Source organism: Leuciscus leuciscus, assembly GCF_965113295.1.
Source record: "Leuciscus leuciscus genome assembly, chromosome: 19".
Taxonomy (NCBI): domain Eukaryota; kingdom Metazoa; phylum Chordata; class Actinopteri; order Cypriniformes; family Leuciscidae; genus Leuciscus; species Leuciscus leuciscus.
Window position 1 is genome coordinate 37,371,672 of NC_138743.1, and position 12,765 is coordinate 37,384,436.

Genomic DNA, 12,765 nt, shown 5'->3' on the forward strand with positions numbered 1-12,765 from the left:
GTGAAGAACATTAAAAAAAAATCTAAAGAACCTTTTTCTACTATAAAGAACATTTTGTGGAATGAAAAGACTCCATTGATGGTAGAGGTCCTTCATGGAACCATTGATACCAATAAAGAACATTTATTTTTAAGAGTGATGGGTAAGGTAATAAACAAAGCAGCTTATAGATGAAGAAATATTTAACGATTATTTTTTTCGGTGCTAATAGCGATCTTCTATGATCAGAGCATCTTACAAGACTAACATAAGAAATGTAAAAAGAAGAATTGAATCTGTAGAGATACAGTAACAGGTCCAGCGCTAAACCTGACACAAGACCACATGAATCCACATCTTTACCTTGAAAATCTGACTCTTTGAACTCTATTTGCAACACAGGCCTACATTTTTCATGTTAGCGTTTGACTCTACTGGAAGTCGCAAAATTTAAATTAAAACTAAAACCAAAGCCACCTACTACTGTACATACTGTAACTTCATTCTAGTTTTAATAAATTAGCAAACTAAATATTTACATTAGTCTAATCTAGTCTAGTGTCTAAATGGATTTCAAGATAAATAACACAAGGTCTAAACTAGAGTTTGATTAGATCAAGTGTGGATGACAATAGTTAGTCTGAGTTACAGTTGGATTGCACTGATAAATAGCAGTTTTAACGTGAACTAAATGCTTAAATCCAGCTCTGGATTACATGGGTAACTGAATAGTATGGCCAGTTTATTTGATCACTGTTTGTCATTTACCCCCGTTTCACAGACAAGGCTTGAGTCTAAAATGCATGTTTGAGCTTAAAATATATCAGTGTCATTGTTTTGTCTCAAGATGCACACAGTAATGTGTTTTTGCTTAGGCACGTTTATAAAAGCTGCATAAATGTCCTAGTTTAACTAAAGTCTAATCCTGGCTTAATCTAAGAGCTGTCTGTGAAACCTTTTAGATATAAAGATACAATTATTACATTAAAAGTGTCAGCATTCATATCAACTGTTAAATCCCACCTATTTTAAGACTGGACTACAGTATAGTAGAACATAATTCAGTTTTAGTTTAGTAGTACATTAATGTTCCAAGTATTGTTCTGAATAGTTCAGTTAATTCATTTTTCTAGTATATTTATTGTTATGTACAGCTGGATATGGTGTATTTCTTTAGGCTAGTAGAACTCAATATTGTTTTAAGTGGTCCATTATAGCTGTGTGTTGTTCTAAACTAAACTATTCTATAGATTAAGTTAGTTCAGATAAAAAAAGGGCTATTTTGTGGTTCTGTACAGCACAGTTTAGTAACATAGTTCAATATAGTTTAAACAGTATTATTCATGGAACGTGTTTACCATGTTACTAGTTTCAGAACGTTCATAGAACAACTGTAACCTAACAAAATGGAAAGTTCACATAACCAGAAATCATTTACAAAGCAGGACGTTTTGAATGTTCAGAAATACTGTTTTCATAACTTAATGGGAAGGTTAGCAAAACGTTCTTGTGATATATTTGTGTTAGCTGGGCTGTTGTTTAGTTTAGTAGGCTATAGGCTACAACAGTAGAGCCAGTGTTTGCTGTTCAGTTCAGTAGTCCAGCAAGTATAGCTAGTTATATATGTTCACACGACTAGAGCAATGCAGACAGCTATCACACACACTGTCACATTTACTCCATCTCCTCTCAATAAAACCACACGCAACACTCCAGAGTTTGATTGTTTGTATTTACTGAGATGTTTATGCGCATTTTGGAAGGGTCGGTCGCGCGCAGGAATATATTCTTAGTAACAAACACAGAAATGGCGATGTTTTACGCCCTCGGAGCACGTCGCTGCGCATTAAAAGCCGCACAGACAGGTTTGACACGAGCCTGGAGGGTCCGTGAACGTGCGCGATATCGTCGAGATTCGTCGGGATTGTTTCAGCGCAAAACTTTCGTTATTGTCATGATGGGCGAGTGTGAAGCGCGACGGCTGTGCGCATGCGCACTGGAGTCCGCCTGGCCAATTTCTCAGTACTCGTGGGAGAATTTGGGTAAGAAACAGACAAATTAAAACAATCGCACGCTAGGATAAACTGCTTGTGTAGCATTGTATACTGTATAATAAACCGTGTTAGACTTTCGCGGGAGGTTTAATGCGACGGAATAATAATGAAAGTTAGATATAAAGTAGAAAACGCCTGGACGTGTCATCAATAATATGAGCAGCAGGAAGAGAGAGAGAGAGAGAGGGAGAGAGAGAGAGAGAGAGAGTATGAAATAAAGAATAACGCTAATGAATGACACTCAAAATAGACGTAGTCGATAGAAAGGATGAAAGTGTGTATTTGTGGCTAATGGCAGGAATAAAGCGTGTATTTATGAGTGTGTGTAGAATAATGCAAAGCAGGAGTGCATTCGCTCCTGTACATGGCAGGAACTGACCGTGCGAAACAAAACATGTCTCGATCAGCTCTGCGATCATCTGCTCAATCATTCACTTTAAATGTCATTGATCAGCAATAATGACGCGATTCGCCAGGCCTGTGTCTTTCAATTATATAGTGAATATAATTCCTGCTCCGCCATTTTGAGAAACTGCCTTTAAAACACATTAAAGAAAAGTGTTTTAATATCTGATACTGCGCCGTCTGAAATATGTCATCACTGCTCGTCTTCGTCGATATTCGAGGAAAAATAACACCGTCGAGATGAATCATTTCACCTCATTCAGTGTTAACTATTTAATATAATAGAGCTGAATACAGGCAAACGTGTTTAACAGAAAAAACCTGGTGCGTCAAAACTCATGTATTTTATTTTAATTTGTTTTTCATGTAAAAAATTACATTTTATTTCTATCATCATCATCGTCGTCTTCAAATTTAATCTAAAAATCATTAGTAAAAAAACTGTTATCTGAGTAGATGTCGATTTTGATGTCGTATTGCACTTCACCTTAAAAAAAAAAGTAAAGCATTTGCACGGAGATTTTAAATATTCGTTGAGAAAATGAACTTAGTTTATTTATACAACCGGATAAATACCAAATGCAGCAGCGAAAATCATTTCACGTGCAGATATACCACAATTATTCAACTCTGACTTAAGAATTTAATGCTAAACGATGTTAAAATGAATCAAACCACGTGATGCGCACAGAAAATGTTGTAATGTGTGACAATATTGCTAGCATTTCTTTTGATTTCATTGTTGAAAGTTTCCAGTAGCGCCGCGGCTGAGCGACCCCTGTCGGCGACCGAGAGAACCACACACACACACACACACACACACACACACACACACACACGCTGTAGGCCTCATGCGCCACTCACACACACTCCTGCTAAACTGGCTTTAGTTAGCAGACACACTGTGTGCTCTAAACACTGCCTGTGTGTGTGTGTGTGTGTGTGTGTGTGTGTGTGTGTGTGTGTGTGTGTGTGTGTGTGTGTGTGTGTTCATAGCCTGTTTATGTGTCCTTCCAGATCAGCTTGCTACTTAAGCTATAGAAACAGTTGTATTGGTTTATGGTTGTTCAGGAGTGACTTTTAGGCTAAAGGTTTTGAAGGACAGATAAGAAGACTTCTTCTAATATTTTTTTATGATATGTATATAGATTATAAATGATAGCGAGATTACAAATGCATTGTCTACTGTCTAAATGCACAAAAACAGTGCAATTCATTAGGTGACAGCTGCTGTTAAACCAGTTCTGGACTAAACATGGTAATTGTTTACATAATTGTTTGCTGGAATAACCTTTAAAATAATCTCAAGTGTTGTTTGAAATGATTTTTCATTAGTATGCGGATGAATCCCACAATCCCTGTAAAGAATATGTCTGGGCTGCATTTTACCTCAAAAACTAACATTTTATGCTGATTTAAAATCATACAATCTTATTGATCTCAAAAAAGGCACATACAAACAAACATGCAAATAGCTACTTAATCAACATTTAGCTTTGGTTTCCTGGAGTAAAAACACACTTAGAGCTGAATTAATGTGCATGTGAAATATTTTCAGTGGTGTATTGTGTAAGTGTGTGAGGTGTGGCGTTGTTGTTGCAGGTTAGCCGTGTGTGTGCATGTGTGATGGAGTCGTCGGGCCCGAGTGCAGCCGCTCCAGAGTTTGATGTGTACGAAGCCATGGACTGGAAGGACGGAGTGGGAACTCTTCCCGGCAGTGAGCTCAAGGTGAGGGAACACACACGCAACCTAAAAACTGCATTCCCAGCACTAATAGCCGTCATTTCACCGTCTAGGTTAACTATAGACCCGATATAGTCCGGCTTTAAGTAACCCACTTCTAGCCAAAATAACCTTGGATTTGGTTACATGTTGTTTTTTGCCAAATAACTTGCGAGATGTATGATATTCCATCATGTAAGCAAAGTGTAAACAGTGATTGGTTTCATTTCTTCACTCGTTTCATTTCTTTATATCTATTTGATGACTAGTCTATTCTTGGCTATTAGACGTCTATTAAATTCTCACTGACAGCCCAAATTTGTCCTTGTTTTAGCCTAGACGTCAGGACTGTGTTTGGACGGCTATTAGATGTCTTAGAAACGCAAAATTGCTTGCTGGGTTAAATCCTGTGTGAGTGTGTGTGTGTTAGTTGTGTACATCCAGCAGTGTGTGAAGTGTCTCTGTTGTGTGTGTGTGTGTGTGTGTGTCAGTTCCGGGTGAATGAGTTTGGGGTCCTGGAGGTCATAACGGACGAGATGGAGGAGGAGAGGGGCAAAAAAGCTCACGCCACCACCACATGGAGCGTCCCCACGGCACAAGAGGGTAAACGCACAATAATACACTCATGTTTGGTGTTCAGTGCCCTTTCCCTAAGACACTTTGCTCCTTGGTTACTGTCTCAGGTTTTACACAGCAACATCCGACAGGAATGAGCTGCAGATCTCACTACATTATGCTCTTAAAGGAGTAGTTCACTTCAATATTAAAATGTCCTGATAATTTACTCTCCCCCACGTCATCCAAGATGTTCATGTCTTTCTTTCTTCAGTCGAAAAGAAATGAAGGTTTTTGAGGAAAACGTTCCAGGATTGTTTCTCCATATAGTGACTTCAATGGGGTCCAACGGGTCGAAGGTCCAGATGTGAGTTTCAGGGCAGCTTCAAAGTCTCGACACGATCCAGCCGAGGAGTAAGAGTCTCATCTAGACAAACCAGCGGACATTTTATAAAAAACAATAAACATTTATATACTTCTTAACCACAAATGCTGGTCTTGCACTCGCTCTGATGCGACACACATTACGTAATCACGTTGAAAGGTCACGCGTGTTCCGGTTCAGAAAGGAAGCGTAGGCCCAAAAACTCCATCTCATTTTCTCCTCAAATATCAAAATCAACCAACATCGTTTTTTTACCTTTTATTTATTTATTCAAACCGTTGTATCCTGATTGGACCCCATTAAAGTCCACTAAATGGAGAACAATCCTTGAATGTTTTCCTCAAAAACCTTAATTTCTTTTCGACTGAAAGAAAGAAAGAAAGACATTAACATCTTGGATGTTGACGTGGGGGAGTGAGTAAATTATCAGGAAATTTTCATTCTGAAGTGAACTAATCTTTTAAAGGGGTCATATAATGCCATTTTTGTACAAGCTAATATGATTCTTTAGGGTCTAAATTAAAAGTTTGTAATATACTTTAATAAAAAATTCTCATTAGTATTGTAAGAAAACACTAATTTTACCTGGTCAAAAACAGCTCTGTTTTCAGCATGCCGTTTAAGTGCATGTGTCTTTAAATGATAATGAGCTTTGCTGACCCCGCCCCTCTGTTCTGTGCGGACACCGTTGGTAACACAATAACCATAACGCGTTGTTCATTATAAACGTGGGATAATGAATTATATTGAGAACGTCGTACATAGAAAACATGCCGTAATGTACCCTGAGTGTAAACCTTAGCCGCATTCATCGTGAAGCGTGCTAGCGATTTGCAAAGATTAATATAAAGATTAATATAAAGGTTAATAAAACGTTACACTCACTTCTTCTTCTGGAGGTGCAGCAGGAACACGAATAGTTGATACCGATCCTTTTTTCAGGAGCAGCTTCTTAGCAAAACCAGCTTTATACTGACCCTAGTTTATAAAGCAGTCTGGTGTGTGAAATGATTCACGCAAACATGAAAGCATTGACGTTGATCGTGGGGAATATTCCCTTCGAAAACAAACTCAGCCACTGCGTCTTCAGCGGTTCGGATTGAGGAACATCAACATGATGCTGTTCGTTATTACACTCAAGAACAGAACACCACACTCGCTTAGACACCATTCTGCTCACAGACAGTGCTCCAGCGTATCAATAATGACGCGCGGACTATGATGACAGACAGTTCGCTCACGAGCGAGGGCGGGTCTGTGTTGAAACGCTGCTGTCAATCAACAATCGTGGGAGGGGCATCTGACCGTGTGATGTCACAAGGTCGAACGGCTTGATTTGAGATGGGGGAAAACATATAAGGAGATAAAAAAAAAACACTGGATGGATTTTTATCATTATATGATGGTTGTGTACAGGCACTGCCAACACACATTTCAGTACAATCAACTTGTAAAAAACTTGCAACTTGAGTTACCGTCACAATTCAATCACCTGATTCATTACATATATGAAGTGATGTTCAGTTAAAGGGGTCATATAATGCCATTTTTGTACAAGCTAATATGATTCTTTAGGGTCTAAATTAAAAGTTTGTAATATACTTTAATTAAAAATACTCATTAGTATTGTAAGAAAACACTCATTTTACCTGGTCAAAAACAGCTCTGTTTTCAGCACGCCGTTTAAGTGCATGTGTCTTTAAATGATAATGAGCTTTGCTGACCCCGCCCCTCTGTTCTGTGCGGACACAGTTTTAATAACACAATAATTTCAGGAGCAGCTTCTTAGCAAAACCAGCTTTATACTGACCCTCGTTTGTAAAGCAGTCTGGTGTGTGAAATGATTCGGGCAAGGATGTTGATTGTGGGTAATATTCCCTTCGAAAACAAAACTCAGCCACTGCGTCTTCAGCGGATCGGATTTAGGAACATCAAAATGACTGCTGTGTTCCTTATTACACCCAAGAACAGAACACCACACTCGCTTAGACGCCATTCTGCTCATAGACAGTGCTCCAGCGTATCAATAATGACCGCGCCGGTCAGCGCGGACTTTGATTGACAGCTCGCTCACGAGCGAGGGCGGGTCTGAGTTGAAACGCTGCTGTCAATCCACAATCGTGGGAGTGGCGTCGATTTTGTGACGTCACAAAATCGAACGGCTTGATTTGAGATGGGGGAAAACATATAAGAAGATTTAAAAAAAAAACACTGGATGGATTTTTATCATTATATGATGGTTGTGTACAGGCACTGCCAACACACATTTCAGTACAATCAACTTGTAAAAGTGCATGTACCATTATATGACCCCTTTAAAGGTCCATTTCAAGAACAAACATTAAAACCTAAACAGGAACGCCTATAATCGAGGAAAAACGGGTATGCTTGAGCAATCTGTCCTTTTTAGGGTCGCATCTTGTGACATCACATCCTGTTTTGGTCCATGTTGCGTTCATATTTCGGTCGAACCGCATCAGAGATCGTTTAGAAGCGGACTGAGACCGGTCTCAGTCCGCTTGTTTGGTTCAGATGGCAGCATTAACACACTTATTCAAATGAACCGCACTAACAGAGCAATCGCACCAGAGTTCGCTTTAATCAAACCAATCCGGCCAAAAGTGAACACACCCTAAAAGTGCAAAATAATATATAAACTGCACTGTAAAAAGTGCTAACCTGCAAGTGTTACCTTAAAGAGCCGATTTAACCCATATAAACTAGTTCTGTTGGGACAAATTAAGGTATTTAGATTAAATAATATTTTTGACTTAAAAACATTTAGATTCAAGATGTTTTTTTCAGTGTATAAGTATGATGTTAAATTCACATAAAGTAAACTTAGAAGTATAAAAATACACAAGTATCAATATAGTAGTTTACTGAGAGTGTACTTCCTAAACCTCATACTTCATAAAGTAGTCACTCACTTACATTAGAATAAAAAGTGAGATAAAGTTTATAAACAAACAGTATACCTGTGAGTTCACTTGTAGTGTAGTTCACATAGTCGCAATAGAAAAGAAAAACTTACTTAGTTGTGTACTTAAAGTTTACTGCTGTTACACTTAAAGTACAGTTAAAAATACTTTTATAAACTTAAAAGTGGGCCAATTTAGTCCCAAGAAGTAATGAAAATATTACTCACAATTATACTGCTAGTATGCTGATTTTATTGCATAAAGTAATAAGTATATACTTACTGGAAAATATACTTGAACTTTACTTAAGTTGACTTGATGTTTCTCTTTTGTAAGGCAAGTGACATTGATCACCACTGGAGCTGATGTAGAGTTATACATAAAAAAACAGTCATTGTGTAGATAAAGCTTTCTAATTATTCAGTGTTTGCTGAGATTTCTTTCAGAAAATCCTTTAAGAATAACTTGTAAATAATTATGTGTTGTTTTAAATGATCTATATGGATGAATCCCACAATACCTGCCATGCACATACAAACAAACAGCATGATAGCTACTAAATCAACATTTAGCTTTGCTTTTCTGTAGTAAAAAGTTTTTAATGCAGGATATATATGCCACCATATCAGTATCGGCCGATATATGTTCATTTTTAATGTTATCGTTATCGGCCCAATAAAAAAATGTGGCCGATATATTAAAGCTGATAAATAATTGAGTATTTCCTTCAGCTGAGTCAATTCAGATGTTCACTGTTCACCATGATGGCTTTAAATTGCTTGGAATATGATTGGAGTCACTTCAAAAAAGGAAAATAAATTTCAGTGCAACATGTGCAGCACAAATCTGTCATATCGGCTACATAAAATTATAATGAGAACATCATTATAATCGTGTGCTTGGGACATGGCTTTAATGGTGAGACTTTTGTTTTTGTAATAAATTTTGTAATTTTGTTTATAACTAAAAATTATATAAAATTTTGAATTTAGATTTATTCGGCCAATATATCGGTTATCGGCTTTCAAATATAAAGAATTATCGGTTATCGGTATCGGCCAAAATTTTCATATCGGTGCATCCCTAAGTTTGGGAATGATTCAAGATTGATTTAACCTTGCCTTTAAAGCTATCCAAACACAACGATTCTCCGTAGACTTTCATCTGAAGAGAGCCCAGATTTGTCTGAGACCGCAGGTGATGATTGGTCAGTAATGTTAGGATCAGTCAGTCAGCTAGTGGAATATTGTGATGTGAATGATGTTTAATCTCCCTGAGGATTGTACATTTTCTCTGTGTTGTCCTGATTTCCCTCAGCTCTTTCCTCACGGCCGGTCTCACAGGAGGAGGCGTCGTGGGCCCAGCGAGGCCTGGTGTGTGTGCGCTGTAACAGGAAGGGCTCTGTGGTGGACTTCCTGTCTGATGGACTTCACTGCAGCGAGCGCTGTCTGCAGCAGGACCAGCAAGAGTAAGTCAAGCCTCACGATTACTGCGGATCAGACACATCTCTCCACGGACGATAACTATAACCATAAAATATGGTTCTTGAAATCATTATAAATATTAAAGAGTAGCAGAGTCCACAGCACAACTATAATGACACAGAGGAACGATATCGTTTTAATCACTTTCAGAATGAGTGTAAACGATAAAAACATTGACAGCCGATCAGAATCCATCCTGCTTTAAAGAGCGCAAGCATTTAAAGTGACAGACAACAAAACTGCAGAGTGCTTATAATAAACGTCTCGGGTTACGACTGTAACCCTTGTTCCCTGAGAAGGGAACGAGACACTTTGGGGGGAACGCATCTGAAGTATGAATGAAACTAATCCAATCCTGATTGGTGCTGCGTCATAACGTAACGGAAGCTACAAATAGCTTCTGTGATGAAGCAAGTCGCTCCCAGGCAGGGGGAGTGGTGGCAAAGGGACGCAGTGTCTCGTTCCCTCCTCAGGGAACGGGTTACAGTCGTAACCCGAGACGTTCCCTTTTGAGGGAACTCGCACTGCGTCGATGACGACACTTTGGGGAACGAGTACCCACTATGCCACAACGAACCCTGCCTGTCCCAGTGTGAAGCTGCACACAGACACACTTAGGACGAGAGCACTAGAGTGCCTGCCGTAGAAGGAATGTCCAGGCTATAGAATCTGATGAAAGTATGAGGGGTGGCCCATCCAGCTGCATCACACACTTGGATTGGGGCCCCTGAGAGGAGGGCTCTAGAGGACGCCATGCCTCTGGTTGAATGAGCCCTCACGGCCAAAGGTGAAGGCAAGCTGTGCACCTGATAGGCCATAGAGATAGCCTGAACGATCCAGTTGCTGATGGTCTGTTTGGATGCGGGAAGCCCCTTCTTGGGCGACCTGAAGCACACCAGCAACTGGTCTGACTTCCACCATGAAGACCTCTGAACATAAATCTTGAGAGCTCTGACAGGGCAGAGCAAATTAAGTCTTTCTTCATCCACCGTCACATGAGGTGGAGGATGAAAAGCCTGCAGAACCGTAGGCCGTGCCACATTAGATGGCACTTTAGGCACATAGCCCGGCCTGGGATGCAAGATAGCCTTAATATTGCCTGGAGCAAACTCCAGGCACCCGTGAGATATAGAAAGGGCCTGACGATCTCCTACTCTCCTCAGAGAAGTAATGGCTAATAAAAAAGCTACCTTGAGGGAAAGGTTCTTGGCCTCAGCTGACTCTAGAGGTCTGAATGGGGCCTCGACAAGCCCTTCGAGAACCACTTCCAGGTCCCATGTGGGAACTTTGGTTACTCTGGGTACTCTGGGAACTCCCACGGAGGAAACGTATGACCAGCGGATGTCTCCCCTGGGGCCCATCACACAGAGGAGCGTGGAAGGCCACAATGGCAACCACGTACACCTTGAGTGTGGATGGGGTAAGACCAGCAGAGAAGAGATCTTGGAGGAACTCCAGCACTGAAGCCACCAGGCAGTTAACTGGGTCCACCTCACGCTCTCTACACCAAACGGTGAAAACTGTCCATTTTAGGCTGGACAGTTTCCTCATGGAGGGAGCTCTAGAGCAGAATAGGGTCTCGACTACTCCTACTGATAGACCAGCTTCTAGTTACTGTGCCCCCTCAGGGGCCAGACCCACAGTTTCCATAGCTCTGGCCGAGGGTGAAATATTGATTCCTCTGTCTGCGTCAGCAGGTCCCTCCTGATGGGCTCGATCTGTGCAGGAGACAATTGTGCCCACATCGTGACCGAATCCCACACCACTGCCAGGAACGTGGTTCTCTGGGCTGGCACCAACACATTTTTCTTTGTGTTGAGTCTCAACCCCAGGCTCTGGATGTGGGCAAGGACGACATCTTGATGCCGAACTGCCATCTCTTGTGACTGGGCCATAATAAGCCAGTCGTTGATATAGTTCAGCACCCTGATACCCTGAAGCCTCAGTGGCGCTAGAGCTGCATCTATGCATTTGGTAAATGTGCGAGGGTCCGAGCTAGGCCGAATGGAAGAACCCAATATTGGAACACTTCACCCCCGAAAGCGAACCTCTGGAACTTCCTGTGAGATGGAAGGATGGATTTGTGGAAGTATGTGTCCTTCAGATCTATCGTGACAAACCAATCCTCGGATTTGATTTGGCTCACGATGATGGGAATAGTGAGCATCTTGAACCTCAATCTCCTCAGAGACCGATTCTAGTGCCTAGAATTGGACGCAACCCCCCATCCCTCTTGGGAACTATGAAGTAGCGGCTGTAAAACCCGGACTCCCTGTTCGGCGAAGGAAAAAACTTTCTATAGCCGCCTTTGCCAACAGGGAGTTTTACTTCTTGTTTCAATACCCGACCCTGCTGTGGGTCGCCTGCTGTCCAAACCACCCCGCTGAACCAGGGATTTCGAGTATAATTCGAGATTCATTCTCGATCCCCTGAAGCGGCTCTCCGGCAGGGTTCGGTCGAAAACGATTCTCGATGTGCGGACGCGAGCGCTGCCTGGCCGCAAGACTGTGGGGCAGACAGAGCAGCGTGTGATCGCTGGAAACCGATGTGTCCCGAAGCGCACTTGATGGCGGGATACAGACATCGATTTCCTGAGGGCTCCCCAGAGTGGAGGCTCTTTTGGTTTCGTTCTCAACACCCTGAAGCGGTACCCTGGAAATCCAGAGTTCTCGTGAGAGCACAAGTTGAATTTGCTCAGCGAGTTTACTCAGGCGTCGAGTAATGATGCTCATTAAATATGCCCTTTTATCCGAGCTGCACCAATCACATCGGAGTATCTGATATAGGCGGGCCAGAGGCGAGCTAAACAGATGACGACAGCACTGTGACGTCGAAGTCATTAGTAAACATTGCAAGATGGCTATGGATGAACACCAGTTGTTTGAAACGGCTTTGGCTGCTACAATGAACGAGTTAGACTTGGCTTTTTATCTAAAAGAGGAACAGAAGACGGCGCTCGAATCGTTCCTTCGCAAGAAGGAAGTTTTTGCTGTTTTTCCGACCGGATACGGCAAGAGTCTAATCTACCAGTTAGCTCCGCTGGTATGGGGCTTGTTGTGATTGGTCGTAGTGTTATCCAATTGCGTGCAGTGAGATTTTCAAATGCATGCTTGGTGCCGCCCCTTGAGCTGGCCGATTTTCATTAGTCGATGCCAGATCATTAATCTTTCAGATTTAGGTCTGGATTTCCAGGCTACTGAAGCGGAGGACCGGCAGGGAATAATCAAAAACATTTCCCGATGTGCGGACACGAGCACTGC

At 41.3% G+C, this 12,765-nt stretch overlaps 1 protein-coding gene across 1 annotated transcript in view; it reads left to right on the forward strand.

Moving 5' to 3' along the window:
* Positions 1–1,724: 1,724 nt before the first annotated feature.
* Positions 1,725–12,765, forward strand: part of l3mbtl3 (L3MBTL histone methyl-lysine binding protein 3) — a 71,503-nt gene continuing 60,462 nt past the window's right edge. The window contains 4 exon segments of the mRNA XM_082147724.1: positions 1,725–2,021; positions 4,041–4,166; positions 4,652–4,763; positions 9,339–9,489. Of these exon segments, the coding sequence (XP_082003850.1) occupies positions 4,065–4,166; positions 4,652–4,763; positions 9,339–9,489 (365 nt within the window). The 5' untranslated portion in view covers positions 1,725–2,021; positions 4,041–4,064.